At 40.0% G+C, this 25,063-nt stretch overlaps 1 protein-coding gene across 1 annotated transcript; it reads right to left on the bottom strand.

The window, feature by feature from the left end:
- Positions 1 to 8,691: 8,691 nt before the first annotated feature.
- LOC129738367 (uncharacterized) lies at positions 8,692 to 11,913 on the bottom strand. The gene has a single exon (XM_055729550.1). The coding sequence runs from the start codon at positions 11,911 to 11,913 to the stop codon at positions 8,692 to 8,694; it is 3,222 nt and encodes a 1,073-aa protein (XP_055585525.1).
- Positions 11,914 to 25,063: the final 13,150 nt, after the last annotated feature.

Below are 25,063 nucleotides of genomic sequence, written 5' to 3'. Positions count from 1 at the left end.
GCGAAAGATACAGGATACAGGAGCTGAATGAAGAGTGGAGATCCCTACCAAACGCTTCATGTAATATTTTGAATATGTAAAGACCTAATTATGAATTTATGTCATTTGGGAAAGTATATATGGAATATTGATACATTAAATGCTGTTAAGGAATTAGGAAATTACGATACTTATCAACATTATGCTCACCGCAATAATAATTAGAATATAGAATATTACATTTGGGTTTTTGTAGATTCTCATTATCAAAATAGTAAGTTAGTAAAATAGTAAGTAATAATTCTATTTTCGAACGAAAGATTCAAATTCACTGGTTTTTCAATAATCCTAAAAAATATTTTGAGCTTAAAAATTCAACAACATTCTCAAAGTTTAATGATCACATAAATAACAGGATTACAGGACTCTTTTGTTGGCCGATCTGGTAGCACTTAATTTACCGGAAGCGAGTTTCAGCAACGCCATAACCAAATTTGAATAAAAACAGATACACTTCTTGAGAACTTGTTTTCAAATCTTTCTTTCTTCTTCACATGGTCCAATATCGTATTTTTCAAAAAAACGCTTCCATAGTCAAAAGAAAATCTATCGAGATAATTTTCACGGAGCTGTCATAAACACAACCGATCACTTTCGATACGATATTGGTTCTTCCTTACATAAACTTTTTTCTTCTTCACTTATAACCATTTTTTCAAAGAGCGAAAATTTTTGACGTCCACGCGAGTCCGCGAGTCAACGCCTACTCGAACATCTGGTGTATACCGAATACAAATTTTTGGCATAAAAACCAACTTTTTTCAAATTCGTTCAGACAGAAAAAATATTTTCTAATTATGACTTAAGCAATTGTTTTTTTTTTTCATTCTTTTAAATCTCAAACCAATGTAATCCTAGTGCTTTCTTAGCCTACATTGACAATATCTTGAAGTTATCTGTATTAAACTTAAATAAGTGCTCATGTGCCGCATCACTGATTAGGAACACAGGAACAGGAAGAAACGTGGAAAACCAGTACCATACGTTTCAGAGGGGCAGTATCGTTGAAAGAATGCTAAGAAAGAATATCAAAATCAAAAACGTTAGTATAACATTAAGCTTTCGAATACTTAGTAATCCAATCTCAAACTTCTAATATTTTTCATGAGTTCAATATTTTAAAAAGATATGAAAAAGTGCGATTAAATGCAATTTAAAACATGCATTGGATCAGTTTTGGATTGGTAATTAGATTAAGGGCCATTTCCAGGGGGTTCATATGAGTTTTTTTGGTTTTTAATGAGTGTGAGTGGCCGCTACAGAAAAAAAGGGAAAAGAATATTTATCGATTGACGATTTTTTCTTCGGGATGCTTCTTCGGTAGTTTTTCAGCGAATCAGAAACCTCATTCGAAAGGCATGCTCATTTTCTGTTTATGGGCGTCAAACTTTTACCTTACCTCTCAGCCTTTCCATTATCAATTCAATTATGTCTATTGCCAGATTCATGGATTTAATCAACATTTTTCTGAACACTTTCTTATCAAATTCAAATCACCAAGCTTGAACCTTCCCCATGTCTATTTTAATAAATCTCCATTTTGAACTCTCTTGATTAGATTTTTTTCAATCTTCCACTTCTACGAAATCATTTAGACGGAAAACCACCGTTTGAGAGCAAGGCACTGATCGCATTCAAACAAACTGGATTTATCTCACTAAATCAGTTTTTTTTCGAGATGATTTCCGGACAATCCTTAGTGCTTTCTTTGAAAGCCCAAACTTATACAAGCAAAAAAACAAAGACATCACGTCGTTACACAGCCACCCGTTTTCAACATATTTTTTTAAATTAAATTAAACTTATTTCACGAGAAAATCACGGAGCATCCAGTTATCACCTTAAAACTTTCTCCCACTAATCACATTTGAACTTTTTTCGGCAGTTTCATATATTTATAACCTTAAAAAAATGAAATTTTATTAAATTTTCGCGGACGGACCGAAAAACGCATGCAATAGACAAAAAGCATCGCCTACTCCGCATCCGGTGTAGGGCTCCTTATTTACCTTCCTGAAACTGTTATTGGATAGCAATGTTTCAATCACATTCACAGTTGGAATAAATGGCCAAATAATGATTTTAAAGCTACAAAAAGTTATCAAAAAGGAAACTCAATAACATAAGAACCATCGACAACGAACAACGATTTTTCATCATTTTTAACGTTAACAAATTTCTTTCAATATATTACCTTTCGGATCTGATTTATCAAAGAAAAAGCTAAAATATAGAAATAAAAACGATAACGTATACATAAATGACAAAACAGTATTTTAATAAAAAACATAATTAAAAAGAAAATTACAGAAACATGTTTAAAGTTCATTCAGGAAAAAAAAAAAGAAAAAAATTCTTTCAAAACAAACACAGGACAAACAGCCCAGAAAGCAACAACGGAAAAATATATCCCCATAAAAAAGTACGATAAAATACAAACAAAAGGGTCAATAACTTATTTTGCTTAGTCCAAAACTACTTGTTGCCTTCTAAAATGTTTTTCTTGGCTTAGTTTTAAGATTTTTACAGTGTTTTTAGAGTTAATTATTATGTAATTTTATGAAGAGATCACCGTAATGTATGTTTGTTATTTAATTTATCGGCTTTATCGGTGAAAACTGATATCCTTTTTAGTAGGGACATCTTAAGTTTATGAAATTTTATAGATGGATAGAACGTTAGAAGAAATGAAAGATGGTGAAAATGAACGGGTAGAATTTATACAGAAGCATTGTCATCAGATACCAAATTTTTGTTCAGCACGGGCCAACTACTATGAAGTCTATATCTACCATTTCTAGAGCTGCATCTACCACCAGTAGTAGTAGGCCAAGCGTGGTTCGTCCCGTGAGAGGAAAACTTAAAACTTTCAGTGTGAACGAACAAAAAAAGGTCATCACTTTTCACCGATAAAGGCGATAAATCAAATAACAAATTTTTATTCATTTTAGTGTAATTTTAACTTTTTTTTTTATAAATTTTTCGACTTCAAGGTGTTTGAGGGTCGTTGAGAGATGTCGAATCGAAGTGAAATTTTCGCTTTTTGATGATTCCATATATGTAGCTAAGGGACCCTAAAATACATGGTGTAAAATTTGTGGCAAAAATATCTTGGACGTAATCATGGTTTGAAGTTCGAAATCCGTAATTTCATCCCATCGTTACGTTTAAAGTTAATTGAAAATTGTATGCACAAAGATTTTTTTAAGCATCATTTATCTGTAAAAATTTGTAAGTATGATAAGATTCAGTTGTAATTCTTCCATTTTACAAGGCGCTTGAAGCTCTACAGCCATTCTTCTCATTCCTTTTCCCGTGGCTACACAAATACCGGATGAATAACCCAAAAATTAATTTGAAATGCAAGTTTTAATTTCCTCTTGCATCCGAAAGTAATGCCTCAAGGAGCACAACCGTTGCAAAACGATTTTTCTCCGCAGAGCTGGGAGATTCCAACGCTGGCTGCAAAGTCTGAAATTGAATTTCCATCTTTACTTTCCTTCCCGTACACACCGGATTTTGCGGAGAGGAAGCGAAAAGAAATATAAACGAGCACTTCAGGGGAGAAGATACCTAGAGCAAAAAGTAAGGCGGAAAAACCGATCAAAAGACGGAAGTGCAAGATTATATCCCTTTGTTCATCGTTTAGATTCGCTTCTTTTCTGTTTTCTGCCAATCGTTCGCAAATCGGAAGAACTGAGGGTAGTCAAAAAAAAAACAATAAAAACGAAAACCATGATCGCTCGTTCTTCGAGAGTACAAGTGTAAGTGCTTGTGATGTTTCTTTTTTGCCATTGAAAAGAATATTTAACCGAAGAAATGCTCAGGGAAAGTCAATCGCTTTCTTCGGATGGGTTTCGTTTTCGATCAATGGGAAAATGAACCTCAAAGACATTTGCTAATTATTTTTAATCCTGTTACGCTGAGGGCTTAACATTTTACGCTCATTGTTGCAATAGTTCAGAAAATTTTTCTTGTCGGAATCTTTCCAAAAGGCGGTTGAATTTTGTACCTGGCGAAAGGTTCACTAACCAGCAATAATTTCTTTTCCATTGATCAGTTCGCTGTTTACCCTTTCTTAGGCAGTCCGTCCGATGCCGATGTTTGGATGTTTTTTTCCTGTGTTTCGTTCTCTCAACTCTCGAACGCAATACACACTTTTTTCTGTTGATTTTACCGATTTCGGGCGTTTTGTTGATTGTTTGCAGTTGTGCGTTTGGAAAATCTCCTAAAATCGGAAAAGCACATGCTCATTTCGTATTCATTTGCTCAGCCGTGTCAATACTATAACTCCGATATCGGCAGGGGTCCACCTTCTGGACAAACGGACAGACTCGAGAGCTCCTCGCTTCCAATATGTGGAATCCGGCCAGATTTGTGAGTCAGCTAAAGTGGTCAAAGTTTTATAGGTTCCATTCACCAAAATCATTCATCAATAATATCAGAATGGTTCACTCCTATTGATTATCAAACATGCCAGCTGTTTGATTTACCGACACACACACATACATACATGCACACGTACACGGGCATGCACCCTGATTCAGACAAACGACTCGAAACAGACCATTCCGATTTAGGGGTGTTTATTTTTTTGTCGGACTTTTGGTGGGTGGTATTGGACAGTTTTTCGATTAATTGGTTCAGTGTTCAAATAAATATAAATCTAGTTTTTGATTAGATTGGGGACTGATTAAATTAGTTTTTCGGCTTTGGTCAGTGCTGGTTTGTTGGTTAGCTGCTCCCAGTGATGTTTGGTCATTTGGGAAATGAATTATGGGCAAGTGTTATTTGGGAGCCACGAGGCTGTCGTATTTGACTACAGGACAACAACAACTCGTTTGATATCCGGCCTGTTTGGGCAGCAAATCATCGGATGTTTTTTTTAATGTCGTAAAATAGGATCTTTTGCTCTGATTATTCACAGATTCAGGGCTTACCAGTTGATGGTAAGAAATTTAAAAAATATATAAACTGCAAATGAAATTTGATTTAAATAGAAATATCGTAAAATGGGGTGAATCACGACAGTTTTCTTATCAATTTTTTTATATTTTCGTAAAAAACTCAAATTCAGTTCTCACTTCAAGACATTGCGGACCAACTCAAATGTGATACATTTGGTAAAGATGCTTTATTCTACATAATTGGGTACAACATTTTTGATAACTCAATGATACTAAATATGAATAATTTGGTCCAGTCGTTTCTGAGATAGAGAATGCCAAATTTTGGTGTTTTCGGGCTTCGATTTCATCACAATTGCAAAGATTCTGAACTATCAATTTTTGAACAGCTTTTTTTGTGCTCCTCCCGAGAGGGGTGAATAGGACAGTGACACATTAATTGAAAAACTCGTGAAATTCCGTGAACTCGTGAACCGTTAAAAATAAAAAAATGCATTCAGATATGCTTACACCACTTTGTAATTCAACGCCTTCTATTTCGCTGATATTTTTCGTAATAGTGGTGCCTAACTCCAAGTGCAAAAAATATTTAAGAAACAATTGGATTTTTCTGGATTTTCCGGTGACGGTTTGAATCTAATGGATTCATCTTCACCAAGAAAAATTTGTCTCATTTAACATTTTTTTCATCGATATTAAGAGATGTTGTTATATCAAATAAAACAGACTACTACGGAAACTGTTGATATTATCATATTTATTCTCGAAAAGTCATGTTAAAAGGTTAGATTATAATAGTGATTGATATATTGGATTATCTTTCCGTCCTAAATATTGGCAACACTTCCTTAATGTTTTCCTATCGGTTCAACTGATAACAATTCCAGTGAACACTACGAGTTCACTCTTTGTAGATTTTAGACCAATAGCGAATTGACGTTTTCTCGCATTTGAGACTCTCTATTATTGTTTACATTTGCACGCGGTTCGTCAGTCCAGAATAATCGCGGCGGTGTAAACATCGGTCGTTCGGTCGTCGCGAGTGAGTTTCAACACCTCCCCTCAATTCAGTAACTCGAATAGCTTGCGATGCTGTGCCTTGGGAAACCTTTTGAAGAATGCATCGGCAGGTTGGTCCTCCGAACGGATGTGTTTGATGTGGACCTTCCGAAGCTTGAACAGCTCTCGAATGAACATGTATTTCAGGACCAAATGCTTCATCCGTTGATGACTCTCAGGTTCCTCTGTGAATTGAATTCAAGGGACTCCATTATTGGAAAAGCGTCGGTGTTAGCCACACCAAGCTCGCCAAAGGGGTTTAGTAATCACATTCCTTCCTTGGTTGTCATACAGAGTGAAATTATATCAGCTACTGTAGATGACAGACAGATCGTCTGAGATTACTGTCAAACATGCCTAAACGTTTAAGTATTCTCTCGGCGTAACCCACCTGAGAAATTCGATTATCTTCTGATAATGTCTTGAAAAATCCATTCCCAAGAAATGTTTAACTTCTTTAAGATCTTTCATTTGAAATAACCATCTATGTTTGGTTTTAACCCAGACCAGGTAAGCCACCTTTTTGCCAACGATAAGAATATCGTCAACATAGCTCTCATAGTCATAGGTTAGCTCTCAAGCCCGAGGTTGATATCCGCAATAGTCACTTTTCAGCGGAATGAAACCGAGTTTCTTTTTTTTTTCAACTCTCACAAGCAAACGATTGACTACAACTGGGATAATGTCTGGGAACTGGGAAATCATCTCATCTGATGTGGCTTTTCGAACCGCGTTTGCTTAGTATCCATCAAAAAATTGTTGTAATCAACACTTTCGTTACATCTCGTCTGTGGTTTGTGGCATCAATAATAAATATGCCAAATTCAACAATTGCCAGAATCACGTCCCAAATCGGCCAATTTATTTGGGACAGGTATCCAACTAGAGTAGCTATAGAACAACTCTGTCTTCCTTTTGATAAAGGAGGCTTAATCCTGCATTTACCAAAACAAAAAGTAAAGCTTTATTAATCACCCGTTCCTTGCGTAGCTGGAATTCTACACCTTTCGCAAACTGCTTCCGAGTTCAAATGGAAAATCCTCCCAATCTTAAAGGTATTCCGGCTCTTTACCCCTGTTTGAAAGTTATTGCCAAAGAAGTCCCGAATTTGCCACCACAAATGATAGAGTCGCCATGTGCCTCTTCGCTAAATAACTTCTTTAGGAGCAAGCTTGAAGTGCCGAAGATCATGCAAGAACACCCTGGAATCGAATGGACGAGAGTTTGGAGAAACTTAAGATGCTGAAACCTTACACCTTCTGAAAAATCTACTTACTATTTGTTGGTGGACAGGAAAATACCTCACGCTGGTCTTATGTTTCGCACCGGGCGTGCCATTACCCCTTATTGTAGTACCTGTCCAAACATCGCCGAAGTCCTGGAACGTATGCCGTCGACATGTCCGAGAATAGCCTACTTGTGGAACCATCTTCAGTCAAAATTAAACGTAATTTTATCTCGAAGTACATCATTCCACATGGTTGCTATACCAGAGCTAAGAAATACAAGAAGATCACAAAAGAGCAAGGCTCTGAAAATGTTTATAACTTATATAAACTTTCTACTAGATGCCAACAATAGTTTAAATGTTCAAGCATTAGATTTTGTTCTGAGTTGTAATTGTATGTAGTATATAGTTGTATGAAATTTATAGTAAAGATAAAAGTTTTTACAAAAAAAAGCCCGAGGTTGATATACGCAATAGTCACCTTTTAGCGGAATAAAACCGAGTTTCTTCGCAAATTCGTCGAATCGCTGGTGCCACGATCTGCTATCTTGTTTCAAGCCATACAAGTCTGACGAGTTGTGAGTTGCCCATTTCGTCGTTTGGAATTCTCATATCTCTTCCTCCAATTGACCATTGAGAAAGACTGTTTTTACGTCCATCTGGTGAATGGTTCAACCAGACTGGTTAGCTAAGAACAAGATTGTACCAACTCTTTCCATTTTGAAAACGGGCGGTAACGTTTTATCGTAGTCCTAACCAGGTCGCTGTGAGCAACCTTGCGCTACTGATCTTGCTTTATATCTTCCGTCTCCTTTCACTGAAAAAAGCCATGTTGTTGAGATCGATTTTCGATCTTTGGGTAAAGCTTGACCGTCTTCCAGTTCTTATTTTCGTTCAGGGCTCTCGATTCTTCGTTGATGACAGATTTCTACTTTGGTTAGTCATCTCTTGTCTTCAACTGGTCAACAGTTTGGCAGTCTAAAATTCTGGAGCCCTTTTATCACGCGTAGTACGTCTACGTTTTGACTCAATCCCCACCCCCCCTCCCCCCTTGACCGGCAGTGTGTCTGTCAAGATCTTCTGCGCTATCATAGTCTGTTGGGGAAAGTGAAACGCCTGATGTAGCTGCTCGTTTGAATCAGCTCAAACTAAAAGATAAAGTTTTTATTCATTTTTATGGTTCTATAGTGCAAGTAATTTTTACCGACTCACAGTTTTAGTTTCTGCTTCTACAATAAATGTGCCTGGACGCGTGAGTTGCTGCTATCTTATCTGACCTGATCGACTGTATAAAATATATTTTTAAGCTAATGGATACAAAACAAATTCATTGAAAAACTTACATAGTTTTCGGGAATATAGAAATTAACTTTTAACTTTTCGACAACTTTTCTCTAGCTTTCTCTTCCGATCGCAAACGAAAAAACAGACCTCGCGCTTTTTTCCCGCCGCTGACATTTACGTCCGTCCAGGGAGGCCAGTTGAAGGGATTTCTTCCTCTGTGCCCAGTGGTTTTAACATTTCCCCGACCCGTAAACCTGGTCCAGAACCTGCTTCCTGGACAGATTTACCAATAGCCTCAATTTCTATGACTGCGAGTTTAGCCACCGGTCGCCGAAACAGTCCACTGGAAGTGCGAACCACCGCCTGTCGAACACGGCCGTCTTTTAAAACGATGACTTCAGCTACTTGCCCCCGGACCCATCCGTTGCGGTTTTGATCATCCGTGATGAACACTAAATCGCCTGGTTTCAGCGGTCTTGAATCTTCTAACCATTTGGTACTCACGTTCAAGGACGGCACATATTCTTTTAGCCACCGCTTCCATAGTTCGTCGGCGATGTACTGGGACCTCTTGTAGGTGCTTCGAAGTGCGTCTGCCAGACCTGTTGGGGCTATGCGAAGATCCTTCAGCTCGGTTACCGTGCCACGCAAAAAATGGTTCGGCGTAAGCGCTTCAGCGTCCGATGAGTCTTGGGGTATATAAACCAACGGTCTGCAGTTGACGATCTCTTCGGCCTCAGCAATAACGGTCAAAAGTATTTCATCGCTCATTCGGTGTTCCGCATTCAGTGTTGCCATTGTCGTCTTGACCGTTTGTACCATCCGCTCCCATATGCCCCCCATATGGGGTGCAGAAGGCGGATTGAAGCACCAGCGCGTCTTGGCATTGGTGAACACGTTAGCGCAGGCTGTTCCGATCCGACGAATCTGCTCTTGAAGCTCCTTGTTGGCTGCTTTCAGATTGGTGCCGTTGTCGGAGAATATGACAATTGGTGGGCCTCTGCGCAGCACGAATCTCCGAATTGCCTTGATACACGAGTCAGTATTCAGCTTGTGTGCCACTTCCAAGTGCACTGCCCGGACCGTCAGGCACGTAAAAAGTACAACCCACCGTTTCTCGACCCGGCGTCCAACGATTACCTCAATCGGTCCAAAATAGTCGACACCCACATGACTGAAGGGTCTCAGGAAAGGCGTCATTCGTTCAATTGGTAAGGGTGCCATCGTAGGTACGTGCGGTCGGCTCCTTTTTACTTTGCACCATTGACAATTATCCATCGACCGTTTTACACAGCTCCTCAGCTTAGGAATATAAAAACGTTGTCGAACTTCGTTGAACGTGGTCTCCCGGTTAGCGTGTGCAAAACGCCGATGATAGTCAGCTAGCAGTAGATTGGTGATTTCGTGGGCTCTTGGTAGAATGATGGGGAATCTCGTATCGTAGGGGATGAATTCAGCAAATTTTGTCCTGCCGTCCATTCGCAACACGTCACAATCGTCCAGGAACGGCTTGCAATGATAAATGACACTGTGTTTCTCAATCGGAATCCAGTTTTCTGACGTCAGCTGACGGTTCTTCGATGTGATAACTATTTCACATGAAAACGACTCTCTTTGAGCAATTTTCCACAACAGGATCTCGGCTGCTTCGTATTCTTCCTGCTTCAAAGGAACTACGGTACATTCGACGTCACGGATCACCAATCTCTTCAATCGTTCGGTGGCGTCCGGAATAACCTCGATGGGTGCTCGAGCAATGCGGCGACGACAATTGGAGATAAATCTGTAAACGCAACAGATCGTCCGTAGGAGAACATTCCACCGTGAGAACCGACTTACATCGATGATAGGTTCGTTAGTCTTGAAAGTGTGGAACATGTGGCACGCTCGAAGCTCGATTGTCGTGTTTAGTGTTGGTGTTTTCTGCGTAGGCCACATCTCCTCTGGTTGCTGGAGAAAATCGGGTCCGTTGAACCAGGGCCCTTCTGGGTCCAGACAGGGACCTCTGCCCCACTTGGTGAGTGTATCTGCCACGTTAGCCTTCGAGGGCACCCAGCGCCACTCGTCGATCTTCGTCTCTTGTAGAATCTCGCCAATCCTGAATGCGACAAACGGTTTGTACTTCCGTTGATCGGATCGAATCCATGACAGCACATTTTGCGAATCGGTCCAGAGCAAACGCCTCGTTACCTTCAGCTCATGACTATCTTCAACCAATTTTAGCAATCTTGTTCCGAGTACCGCACCCATTAGTTCCATGCGAGGGATGGACAACTGCTTCAGTGGAGCCACTTTCGTTCGCGCCATTACTAGTGAGCATCGTGGACCTTCGTCGGTTTCGATCCGGAAGAAGGCTACAGCACCATACGCCTGCTCGCTGGCGTCGACGAAAACATGAAGTTGTAGCGACTCATAAGCCTTCGGTGGAGCATTTTGCAGATAGCAACGGGGAATTTTCACCTCTTCAATCAACGACAGTTTATTTCTCCACTGCGACCAACGGGTATAGCTTTCGTCATCGATTTTCTCATCCCAATCACACCCGGTACGCCACAGACTTTGGAGAAGGATCTTGCCATGTATTGTGAACGGAGAAAGAAATCCGAGTGGGTCGAAAAGGCTCATTACACAGCGGAGGGCTATCCGCTTCGTCGGTCGCTGATCATCATTTAGAAACGGTGACAAGTCCTTCCGCAGATTGGTCGAGAAAGTAAAGATGTCTTCGTGGGGACACCAGATAATTCCCAGAACGCGTTCTCTTGTTTTGTCATCCTCTGGTTGCAGCGGCACTCGTTCGTCGTCTTCTTTTCCTCCCAGGGCTCGAATAAACGATTTATCATTCGAAACCCAGCTATGCAGCTCGAATCCAGCTTGTGAGTGCACGTAGCGGACCTGCTTCGCTCGGTTGATGGCTTCCTCAGGAGTATCGGCACTGTCAAGATAATCGTCAACGTAATGCCGACGAATAATAGCCTTCGCAGCGTCCGGGAATTGATCGGCGTGTTGAGACGCATTCAGATTTTTCACATATTGGGCAGACGTCGGTGAGCAGGCTGCACCAAAGGTACCCACATCCATAACGTACACGTCTGGCTTGATGGTAGGGTCTGTTCGAAAAAGGAAACGCAATACGTGCTTATCAGCTTCCCGAATCCGGTATTGGTGGAACATTTCGCGTATGTCCGCCTTGAAAGCCACCGGTCGTTCCCGAAATTGTTGAATGATAGCTGGCAACGAAGTTAAAAGATCCGGTCCGGTAAGTAGAATGGAGTTTAGCGACGTTCCGTTCACTTGAGCCGCCGCGTCAAGGACCAGACGTATCTTGCCAGGTTTGTTTGGATGGACAACAACGCCGAGAGGGAGGTACCAAACCTTCTTGGGATTCGCCAACAACATTTCTTCATCCGTCAACTGATGGGCGTACTACTTCGCTTGATATTCCACGATTTTTTGGCGTACAGCTTGTTCGAGTATGGGATCCTTTTTCAGCCGTCGCTCGAGACCCTCCATCCTCTTGAGCGCCATCGGGTAGCTGTCCGGCAGTTCAAAATCGTCCCACTTGAATAGTAATCCAGTCTCAAAACGGCCATTTACTCGTACGGTTGTTCTCTGCAGCAGGTCTCTAGCTCGGCGAATTTCATCCGACTCCGGAAGTTCACTCACAGTGACTCCAGCGTCTTCGGCGGCGAAGTAGCCGCGCATCATGTCATGCAGTTCCTGGTTCGATAGTTCCCGATGACAACCCAGGAAGCCTTCAATGTGTGAGGCTCCCCTAGGTCCGTAGATGGTCCAACCAAGGTGGGATCTGACCGCAATAGGTTCGTTGGTTTTGCCAATTCTTGATTCCAAAGGTGCCAAAAGATGAACGTTGTTGAGTCCGATCAGAATCTTCGGTTCCTCTCCGTTTTGATTTGCTGTGTACAAGCCGTGAAGGTGCGGATACTGACTGGTAATTTCCTCGAAGTTTATGCGCTGTTTCGGAAGGTACAGCTTTTTCACGGTTCGTGCCTCGTTCAGGTCTAATCGCTCTCCCGATGTGCCATCTGATACCTGTAGTGACAAGCAAACAGAACTAGGTTCTTGTCGGACGATGTTTCCTGTCCACTGCAGCGTAAGTGGTTGTGGTTGACCGTTAGCGTGGAGGCTAGCTACGAGGCTCTCCTCGATGAGCGTCATCGACGAACCTTCGTCCAAATAGGCGGAAGTTGTTATCGATCGTTGCTTGAAGTGTAGTACAATCGGTACAATCCGGAATATCACGGAATGCTGCTTGGACGTATGAGCGTGATGTTGTCCCACAATAGTTGGTATTGTTTCTCTTGGATTGGCTGTTACGTTCCGGTGCACCAAAGGATGATGGTGTTCTCGACAGTTTCCAATATTGCAAGTTATTTTGAATTTGCACCAGCCTCCGTGCTCGTTCAGGCACCGTTCACACAGTTTGTGCTCTTCTTTCTTCTTCAGCCGCTCGGTCAAATTCAAACTTCGAAAGATGTCACAGTTCCTGACCCGATGTCCATCCTTCCTACAGATCGAACAGACTAATTGGGGTTTCACGGTTACGTTGCTGGCACTGCTGTGTGCGTATACAAATCCTTTTTCCTTTGGCCTTGACTTTTCTACTTTGGTAGATGCTGTTCCTTTTGAATCGACGACAAGAATAACTTCGCTGGCTTCCGCTACGATGTTTGATGCAAAATCCGCGAATGTGCGGAGCGTCACTCGATCAGTCAATCTCCGGCACTGCACCCACTCACGCTTTGTTGCGGCCGGGAGTTTATCGACCAGTTCCTGAATCAGTATCGGGTTGACCAAATGATCATGTAGGTTAGCCGCTTCCAAATGGTCACATAACTCTTGGACCGCCATCCCAAAAGGAATATAAGTTTCCAGTCGATCGCTTTTCGGTGCATCTGCTTTTCGCACTTTGTTCAGTAGCGTATGAATCAGCTGCTCGGGTCTTCCGTATAACATGCGGAGCGTTTCGATCACCTGCGGTACGGAGTTTGGCAAGAGTAGCCGACTACGGACGGATTCCAGTGCCGGTCCCTTAAGGCACTCTTGCAGGCGGACGAGGTTCTCGACGTTAGTGAATCCGCAGGCGTCTGTCGAGTTGGTGTAGCTACTGTAGAACAGCGGCCATTCTTCGCTCATTCCGGTGAAAATCGGTAGCTTCTTGGACAGGACCTGACGGGCGGCTCGTTGTGCCCTGGTGGGCCCCGACCCGTCTCGAGAGCTGTTTGTCGACGTTGACGATACCTCCTCATGTCTTCGGCTGGTTCCCAAACCTGGTTCTTGCAGATGATATTCGCGGTTGCCCGGTTGCCACAAAAGAATGGGGCTCGCGCGGCGCATCTCTTGGATGGGAGTTGATTGATGTTGCTGTGCGGGTGGTCGATCATTTATCGCTCGCTTGGCTGGTACTTCCGGATTTCGCCTGGGCGTGAGGTACTCACGAACCTCCTGGTCTTCGGTTTCGCATTCGTTGAGATCTTTCAGCCTCGGTTCTGGATCGATGCGGTGAATGAGCCAATCGTTCACCTTTTTTCGGCTTTCGCGTTCAGAAAAATCATTCGGCTCTCCACCAACTGCACCATCGTCGCTTCCTATTTCTTTAACCGCCAGTTGGTAGCGGTCACGCTGAAATTTTTCCTGCAGGGCGCGCTGCTTCCGTTGGAAATCGATTTCTTCAGCAAGCTGCCTTTCGAGCATCGCCTTTTCCTGCGCCAGTCGTCTTTCTTTAAGTTCTTTTTCCTGTTGGAAGCGTTTCTGCGCGAGCCGCTGCTCGAGCTCCATACGCCTCTCGCTGATAAACTTTTCCGCCTCAAGCTGCTGTTCCTTCATCGCGAACTCCTCTTCCATGCGACGCATTTCCAGCTCCAATCGCGAAGAGGATCGTTTGCTGCTTTTTGACGCAATCGATTTGCCGTCATCTGGTTGGCTTGCTCTGGTGTACCCCGGATCGGAGACGATTTTTTGATTCGATGGTGAATTTTTGCTTCCGGTGCAGGTGGGCGCTTGATTGCTGGGATCCGCCTGAAGAGGTAAGGGTTTCGGAAGAGTTCCGGCAGTGGATTTCTTGCCAGACTTTTTCCCCTTTTTCTCCCTCTTAGCGGCGCATTCCGAGCATCGGAACTCACGGTGTTCCACACCGGGTGATTCGCTCACGCAAACGAAATGGAACCATGCCCCACAATCGTCGCAGGCAACCATTTCCTCGTTGTCCGGTTCGGCACATTTGCTGCAGCTTCCCATCTCAAAGTGAGGTTATGCACCAGTAAAACTTTTGAGAAATGTTGGGGAAAGTGAAACGCCTGATGTAGCTGCTCGTTTGAATCAGCTCAAACTAAAAGATAAAGTTTTTATTCATTTTTATGGTTCTATAGTGCAAGTAATTTTTACCGACTCACAGTTTTAGTTTCTGCTTCTACAATAAATGTGCCTGGACGCGTGAGTGGCTGCTATCTTATCTGACCTGATCGACTGTATAAAATATATTTTTAAGCTAATGGATACAAAACAAATTCATTGAAAAACTTACATAGTTTTCGGGAATATAGAAATTAACTTTTAACTTTTCGACAACTTTTCTCTAGCTTTCTCTTCCGATCGCAAACGAAAAAACAGACCTCGCGCTTTTTTCCCGCCGCTGACATTTACGTCCGTCCAGGGAGGCCAGTTGAAGGGATTTCTTCCTCTGTGCCCAGTGGTTTTAACATAGTCAGATTCATCAACGTTACTCACTTGATGTTCTTCGATGTATCTCTACTGTACGTGAGGACTCGTTGAATAACCTGTCGCCGTTGTTTCCGTAACCCCCAAATATTAGTTTCTTTGTCTTTGGATTCAATTTCCGCCTCTTCTCTTTGGGTCCTAGAGTATTCTTATTGCAGCCTAAAATGCATAGGTTGCTGAAGTCAGGCATCTTGTCATACCACATTTCGAATGACGTCTTGTTATCCACATGTGGGCGATCGATACGTGAGATAAGCTGCGCAGAATACAGCTTCTCCCCATAACGATTTCGAAGATCGCATTCGTAGAGTATTGCTCGTACTTTCTCCATCAATGTCTGTTTATTCTTTCGCTCACGCCATTCTGCTGTGAAGTATACGGTACTGTTGGAATCAATTGGACGCCGTTAAACTTACAAAACTCTTGAAAATCTCGTCCAACGTACTGCATTCCATGGCGTTCAATATCGCATCTAAGTTAAGCCAGCTTTTGATTGAAAGGCGCCGTTGCCATCGGTTCAAACTCCTCGAACTTCTCAAAAACCTCGCTGTTGAATTTCATTAGATAGGTTACTGAGAAATGTGAATAGTCATCCGTGAATGTCACGAAATATCGATGACTATCAAACGTGGTTTCTTCCATATTTCCGCAAACGTCAGAGTGCACTTATTCAAGTGGCCTACTCGACCTCGGTATTTGCAGAGTCTTGAACTTTTTGCTTGACTGTTGCTGTTGGAAGTCTCGACGCAAAAATCTATTCCTTCTACCATCTTCTGTGCTAGAACCACAATTATGTTTTTTATGTAGGGGAGGGCCCACTGCGACCAGTAGTTGATCTATTGTGACATTTACACCGCGTTACTAAAATATGCTTCCAGGTTCACCTGCAGTATTGATTGGAGTGACAGTTGATTGCTGACTAAGCATTTTATCCCCATCGGGTATTATATCAAAGATGTAACCTTCTTGGGGCTGATATGCAACCATATGTCTGGTGCACTTATTAACTTTGCCCCAAGTACTCGCTTTCTCCTATTTAGGAGGGCGCAGCAGATTCAAAGAAGATGCTCTGCAGTTTCTTTTTCGAACTCGCAGAACCGACAGTTATCGTCTTGAATTATGTTTATCCTTTTGAGATTCTGTTTTGTCGGACAATGTCCGGTCAAGAGGCCTGTGTAAGTACTCAACTCGTGCTTACTTTAATTCAACATGTTTTTGGAGAGTCGTGCGCTTGGTTCAATGTATCTTTTTGACTGAGTTGCCTCCTCCGCTGTTATTCAATTTTAAACAATAGTGGTGCTTTCCCAGTTCTTGAGCTACATAGTCAAGGCACTTCTCGATACTCCGCAATTACGGGTTATGCCAGCATTGCTTAAATGGCCAAGTCTTATGTGTTATGTATCAAAACCTAACCGGTTCTTTCCAAACAAAGCTTTGTAGTTTTTAATATACGAAATCAATTCCAGGGAATATAAACCGCCAACTACTCCTCGTCCATCGCAGCGACATCCTGTTCCATCCGCCTCTGGAACCTTGCAGCTCTGGCTCTGGCGGCTGTCTCTTCGATGTTCTCCAACGGCAACAAGTCTACCTTCTCCGCCGGAATCCGGACCGGGACCGGGTGTGTCTCTAAGCGCACCTTCCAGGCTCCGAAGATCTCCACTCGACCGTTGAACAGCAGTTCTTTCGAGAACCCGGCTGCCGTGGGAGGTTGCGCCAAACAAGCCTCGGTCTGAGGTAGCTGCTGGCCTCCGAAGATTGGTTGACCACCAATAGCTGGATGACCACCAGCATCGCCTGCTTCGATGCACCATTCGAACTTTTTGTTCGACATCGTAATCCAAGAGTCAGAATATCAGAAAATCGAAACAAAGCTACAGCCGGTAAACTACTGGGCCCATAACCTGTTGTAATATCAAATAAAATAGAATGATATTTGTATCGGAAAACTGATAATACAATTCCATTTATTCTCGCCAAGCCATGTATAAAGGTCAGGTTACAATAGTGATTGAAACACTTTGCTAATGATTTCTAATCTGTTCAACTGGCAACAATTCCACTCTTCGTCGATTCTAGATCAATAGCGAATTGACATTCTTTCTCACTTGAGACTCTCTTTTATTGTTTACATTTGCCACTCGGTTCTTAAGTTCGAATCAATCGCAGCGAGGTAAATTACGGTAGTAGCGAATGTAGTTCAACAAGAGATTATAGACTAAGCTTGCCAAATTGCCCGGCTATACCCAGACTTGCCCGGATATTTAACACCAAATTAAGGAAAAGTCTGGTCCAGCATGGCTGCCCAGAGTTTGTTGAAAAAAATTGGATTTTTTTCCCAGATTCATCAACTTTATTTGAAAAATCTAACATAAAACTCAAATTAAGTTGTTATAAATTTTCCGTTTTGCATCCAAAGAAATGCGATTCGATTTCATTACCATATTATCTTTTCAATTATGTATAGGTTTTTTGGAAGCCTAAAATGCTATGCCTGATGTGTTTTGATGTTCAAATGATATTCAAAGTGATTTATTCTTGATTTTTAATTGAATTATTCCATGATTTTGACCCAATTTGCTCGGATATTGCCAGTATTTTGGTATGTCCTCGATATTTTTTTTAAACATTTTTTAGCTTGACAGTCTTCTGAGATCTGGAGAACGAGAAAAATGCATTTTCAATAATTTTTTGTCCAACGATAAAAGAATAATGTATTCTTCTTCTTTTCTACTCGTTATGGAAGAAGAGTAGAGCATAAAAAAATTCAATAAATGCAATAAGTTAGCTTATGTCGAACACTAAAGTCTATTAGTGATTGAATATTTTTGCTGATTACTGAAATGTTTGAATCTGACTTTAATTTTGATGGACTTCAAATCCACTTGTTTTACGAGAAGCGTCAATAAAAGTCATTACCAGAATAAAAATAAGCTGAACGACTCTCGTCAGAACCGTGAAACACTTAATGCTCTTCCGCCAAGAGCCAAGTGGCCATTGATCCTGTCTGCTCACGAATGAATGCTGTCAATCGTGAAAACTTCCCATTATCTGAAAAGTGAATGGGAAAATTGCGTGCCCTGAACATTTATCAGCCATATGGTTGAGTTTTACAGTGGAAAAAAAACCTGGCCGTCATTTACGTGCACCTATCTGGGCACTTTATGCTCACAAAGTGGCTCCAAACATAAGCGACATGAAGTTCCGACTAGCATGTAGGAGGACTCACTCACTTTTGTATTGTTGATCTGCTTACTACTTTTTCTCCCCCGAACTTGTCCAAATGGTCGGAACCAAAGTATGAAAAATATAGTCTTTGTTTGGCAAGTGGAACCCTGCTGTGTTTAGTTTTTAGGAAGGAAGCTTCAAAATGGAATCCTCCCATTGGAATGACGTTCTGGTTTTTTTTTGCTTTTGATGATCCGCTAAACTGATTCAAGCAAAATTCCTCCAGTCAGAGGAACGGGAGGACCCAAAAGCAGCTTTCCCGAGTTTCCGCTCCAGGCAAAAGCAGCTTTGGGAAAGCCTAAAACTGCGACACCCGCACACCTATACCAGTTGAGGGTTTAGGGAACCCTTTTTACTCGTGGCGGGGTGGCCAGAAGCAAAAGTCGATGCCACGCGCGAGTTACAATACGGAAACTCCAACCCAACTCTCTCTATAGTTGATGTAACTCTCTATCCTACATACATAGCAGCTTCGGCAGGATAGGGAAAAATTTGAACAGGTGCTCCACTTTATAAATAGTCAATTGAGCAAATATTTGAGTTTTAGCATTGGAAAACTTTTCTGTTTTTCCACACGATTTCTCACATCTGGCCCTCGGGTGGGTGCTGTCAAAATTCTGTAGAGCTGGGTTGAGGTGTAGGTGTTTCGGAGCTTTGATAAAATTTTGAAATTAATTAGGATGGAATTAGCATGGCGATCGCAAAGAGAGAGTCAAACCTTCAATGAAACGTGTAGGTGAATTTGGATCGGATACTTTTTTGGAAAACTTCCTAAGAGTTTATTATTATGAAGACGAAAAAGGTAGCAAATTCAAAAATTAATTTATTCAAAGACGTTGGTGGATGCTGAGCTGTTTTCTTACAGGTCCATCTTCAGGAAAATTAACTTTATTTTGATCAAGATAGATTTGTGGCAGAATTAAGAATGAAACTATACATTTTACTAAGTAAATTCATCATATAAATAGACATAAAAGGTGAATATTGCCAGATGATTGGCTATAGCATGTACCGTGATTATCACCACAACACGTTGTTTATTGTTAAGCGTCCATCAAACGGTCCCCTGTTTCGTTAGTTAATTTACAACTGTTGTTACTCAGTGGGTGCTTTATTTGTATCATATGTTTCTCTTTTATCGCCAATCTCCTTTCATGCGTAGGGCTTTGAGAAACCAGACCCGATTAATTGAGCGAAGGGGTGGTTTTCTGGTTATTTTCTTCTCGCCCCTTCGATTGTAGTCGCCGGATTTTCTTCTGCTGATGGTGGGTGTTTTGACACCGATTTGTGCCAGACGCGCGCAATTCATGCGACCGACAAATGGTTTTGTTGTTTATGCCTTCGGATTGAATTTAATGCAGCCCATGGTCGGCATTAGGGAGTTTTAGAGAATAGTTTTCGGGCGTCGAAAGGTATTCCACCGTAACTGAGCTAAGTTTAGCTAGATCTTTTTTTTTCGGTTGAGGGGAATTATTCTTGAATGAACTGCTAAATAGTTATAATCTGATCGGAGGGATCAATCCCAGTGAATAGAACGTTGTTCATAGGGCTTATTTTAATTACGATAATCGGAACTAAATGCACAACGTTCTCTGTCGGGGTCAATCAAAGCAGATCACAGGGCTTGGCACAAATTAGCCATCCACAATGAACATCGAAAGCTGTCCAACTAAAGACATTCTAACAACATCGGCCGGAAAATAATTACTAATTGTGTTAAAACTCGACAGGCCGCCAGCAGGATGAGAAATTTTTATTGGCTGCCAAACGAAGTTCCAATGAAACAATTTTAACGACCAGGGCATAAGCTCGGCACAAGGTCCTTATTGCGAAACCGGATAGACTCCGGATGGTCAGACAGACATCGTCGACAAAAACGACAACGACGTGGAGGTTGAAATTCATCGAAAAGGTAAATTTCATTACTCACTTGCATGCGATGTGTGAAAAGCAAACAGTCATCATCTGACTCTGACTTGCGATGCGATGTGATGCCATTAAAATAAGTTCAAACAAAGGATTTTTCATCACACGCGACGCGAGGTACCGAGGTCTTGGTTCGGTTTGGGTTGAGGATGGCAGCGGATGGTTCTTCCATGAATGGTTTTTCAGAGTTAGAGTGAACACCGAGTCAAGTCTATGTAAGAGTCAGCCTCAGAAAACATTACTTCGACACGTTTATGCTTGTATATTTTAAAAAAAAAGTCTAATGGACCAAAATCTTACGTTAAGAATTAACTTTAAAAATTCATGAAACTATCTAAAATCATAAGTTTAAGAGTTACCCTAAGTATGATAACCAAGGTTGCTAGATTGCCCGGTGGAGAAGGACCCAGATGGGCCTATGGGACCATCACTTTTGCACAGATTTTTCTACTTTGGTTAGGAAATCAAACATAAAAAACAAATTGTGTTGTCAAAACGTAATTTTTGAGCTAGTTTTATAAAAATAATCATGAAATGCTTTTTGGAAGCCTAAAATACATTTTAAGGCACAATTTTTTTTAAATTTTCCTTTCTGGATTTTTGTTGAGTAATTTTTGGGTTTTGACAAAATTGGACCGGATATTGCTCGTGTTTTTGGACGTCGATTGCCGGATTTTGCCAGGTTTTCATATAAAATTGTCCGGCCCTAAACGTGCTGAAAAAAATCTGGCAACCTTATGATAACCTAAACTCGTTTCTGTACACACAGGAATTTAAATGATGATATTGTAATGAACGAAGAGCTACTATTTTAAAGACTGCTTGGTCTTTTATGCTTGCTTTGAAAATTATTGACGCGCAGCAAAACTCAATTAGCACATTCCAGCGTGACGTGACGACGTTTTTTTTTGTCAAAAATTGTCATTACTCAAATTTTTCAGATATTTAAAAGAAATAGCTTTTAAACTCACTTCAAATGTTGCCGTCATGAGACCTGTTTTTTTTTAAACGTGACGTGACCACGGAACATTGTAAAGGTGCATCTCATAAACGGCTGATCCCATTTTCAAAACCTTTGAAAGCTCTCAGCAAGATCTTGCTTATCACAACGTTTGGCTGTTTTCAAATTGTGAGTTAGTAGAGAAGTAAATAAATGTACCTTTTTCGTAACGTGACAACACAAGGCAAAAACGTGTACCTGCACCCGTGGAGCAACACTCTCAGGTCCAAACAATTTGATGTATTTTTAAACATTCAATAAACTTCAAAACTGCAGTTAAAAATTCAATTTAATCAATTATTCATCCTGGAAGTGAGTTTGGAGTAAACTTAACGGATATGTACAGTTTTTAAAGGACCTTTACCATTTTTTGACTCTGAATTCATAGGTTTTAAGAAACATAAATTGTGAAAACTATACGTACACACGAACGCTTCAAAAACTCATATTCAAGAAAAACAAAAATTCTTGCTTTAGGATTTTTTTAGAAATTCCGACTCAAACGACAGCAAGGAACGTGTCAATTGTCGAAACCGTTTGAAATCAAAGAAAGTTTTATAAGTGTGTAAATTTGCATTGCAATGATGTTTTTATATCTAAGGATAAATTATCATTTTAATAAGAATAGCATTTGAGGTTATTACGAGTAGCACAATTTTCACAATATTTATAAGAAAGTTGTAGAATATTTTCGACCATATTTAGAACTAAAAAAATTAAATATCTAGTTATCTATGTCGATTTTTATAAATCTTTGGCATTTCTGCAATTTTTGTCACTTTAGTCATAAAAGAACTTTTTTTTTCAATTTTAATATAATTCTGTATTTTTTGTTATATTTTAAATATCAGTAATTTTTTAAATTTTTGTCATTTTTGAAGTTTTTGTAGTTATTGTTATTTTTGCCATTTTTATCATTTTTATCATTTTTGCCATTTTTGTCATTATTGTCATTTTTGTCATTTTTGTCATTTTTGTCATTTTTGTCATTTTTGTCATTTTTGTCATTTTTGTCATTTTTGTCATTTTTGTCATTTTTGTCATTTTTGTCATTTTTGTCATTTTTGTCATTTTTGTCATTTTTGTCATTTTTGTCATTTTTGTCATTTTTGTCATTTTTGTCATTTTTGTCATTTTTGTCATTTTTGTCATTTTTGTCATTTTTGTCATTTTTGTCATTTTTGTCATTTTTGTCATTTTTGTCATTTTTGTCATTTTTGTCATTTTTGTCATTTTTGTCATTTTTGTCATTTTTGTCATTTTTGTCATTTTTGTCATTTTTGTCATTTTTGTCATTTTTGTCATTTTTGTCATTTTTGTCATTTTTGTCATTTTTGTCATTTTTGTCATTTTTGTCATTTTTGTCATTTTTGTCATTTTTGTCATTTTTGTCATTTTTGTCATTTTTGTCATTTTTGTCATTTTTGTCATTTTTGTCATTTTTGTCATTTTTGTCATTTTTGTCATTTTTGTCATTTTTGTCATTTTTGTCATTTTTGTCATTTTTGTCATTTTTGTCATTTTTGTCATTTTTGTCATTTTTGTCATTTTTGTCATTTTTGTCATTTTTGTCATTTTTGTCATTTTTGTCATTTTTGTCATTTTTGTCATTTTTGTCATTTTTGTCATTTTTGTCATTTTTGTCATTTTTGTCATTTTTGTCATTTTTGTCATTTTTGTCATTTTTGTCATTTTTGTCATTTTTGTCATTTTTGTCATTTTTGTCATTTTTGTCATTTTTGTCATTTTTGTCATTTTTGTCATTTTTGTCATTTTTGTCATTTTTGTCATTTTTGTCATTTTTGTCATTTTTGTCATTTTTGTCATTTTTGTCATTTTTGTCATTTTTGTCATTTTTGTCATTTTTGTCATTTTTGTCATTTTTGTCATTTTTGTCATTTTTGTCATTTTTGTCATTTTTGTCATTTTTGTCATTTTTGTCATTTTTGTCATTTTTGTCATTTTTGTCATTTTTGTCATTTTTGTCATTTTTGTCATTTTTGTCATTTTTGTCATTTTTGTCATTTTTGTCATTTTTGTCATTTTTGTCATTTTTGTCATTTTTGTCATTTTTGTCATTTTTGTCATTTTTGTCATTTTTGTCATTTTTGTCATTTTTGTCATTTTTGTCATTTTTGTCATTTTTATCATTTTTGTCATTTTTGTCATTTTTTTTCATTTTTTCTCATTTTTGTCAATTTGTCATTTTTTTTCATTTTTTCTCATTTTTGTCATTTTTGTCATTTTTTCAGTTCTACGTCATGCTTGGTGTTGTTTTTGATTTGGTGTATTTGTATGCAAAACATTAAAATCCATGTTATTGCCTTCTATTTTTTCTGGCACGTTTCCGGTTTTCTTTGGTCATCCAAAGGTGATTTTTGAGCTAAGCTTGATTACTTTACATACTCACATCCACCATGTCAATGTTTAACCCGAACGAAATGCGTCTTATTTGCTCTAAACAGTAAAGTTATTGATTATTTATAAGTTTAGTGTTCGGTCATTTGATCATAATTCAAAAAATTACCTCCACAGTATCCAAAAGGGGGTTAAGCGAGACGATTAGTTGCCACAACAAAAATTGTCCACTCGATTTTCATAGAAGGGTAGTGTTCTTGTTACATTCTGGGTAGATTTACATTGTTTTAAAGTTTTGGGACAAATTTTGAGCTGTGTTCTTCATTGTTATGAGCGAAAGACTTTAATCCTCTCGATAAAGATTTGGAACCATTGATAGAGTTTTCCTCGAACCGAAGTCATAGAATCAATGTAAAATTCAATTATTTTTATTGCAATCGGCAAGGATGGATTGATTCAACTGTTTCCAAATATTCACTGCAAAAAGGATTGCCAAAAACCGGTGCCAGGCGCCAGGAGGAAAACTGGGTTTGGTAGGGCAGGGGGTGATGATTGATCTTCATCGTCGTCGAGTTCCGTTTGTCGACAACGCTGATGCCTGATGCTGAATGAAAAACCGAGGAGGGCGATTGGAAGGTTGGAACGTACCTACCTAATGGCGTCGATGATGTGCGCGCGCGTTTCTCCATTCGCTCTATCTTTAATTGAATGCGGGGGTGTTTGCTTTCTGTTATTATGTTTCACTTTTGTCTGGCTGGTTGGTTGGCTGATTCCTCTCGGTGCTGCTCGAAGGATTTTTGTGCAGTCCGGGAGGATTTTGGGCCAGAGCCAAGGGGTTGGAGTTTTGTTCCGGCCCGGGTACTCGGAAACTCGTCCATTGAAGCGCCGACGGAGATTCGGCTCCGGGTACGGTGGGGTTGTTGTTATTTTTTCCTCAAACGAGGGAGGAAATCTCCGGAAGAGGGATGGTGATATTTTCAAAGGGATAGTCGATTCGACAGCCGTATCGTATAAACAAGTTTTAAATTAGAAGCATTTAAAGTTTCGAGCCGTGTCGTAAGACCAGGCAATAGTTGATTTGATTTTTCTTCCGTTCATTACTGTGGGGTGAGAGCCATTGTTGTGGATTTCATGGCTTATCGTTTGATGATAACTAATTTCTTAATTTGAGTCAGCGATTGTCAGGATAAGGGTGTTTCTGGCAATGATTTTGGAACAGTAATAAAATACAAATTTGAGTAAAACGGGAACAAATCCTTTTCCGATCGTAAAAAAGAGGACATGAAAATATTTTCATGA

Source organism: Uranotaenia lowii, chromosome 1, assembly GCF_029784155.1.
Source record: "Uranotaenia lowii strain MFRU-FL chromosome 1, ASM2978415v1, whole genome shotgun sequence".
In the NCBI taxonomy this organism is placed as follows: domain Eukaryota; kingdom Metazoa; phylum Arthropoda; class Insecta; order Diptera; family Culicidae; genus Uranotaenia; species Uranotaenia lowii.
Note: the sequence above shows the minus strand (reverse complement) of the source record. Positions and strands in the feature narration are given on the sequence as shown.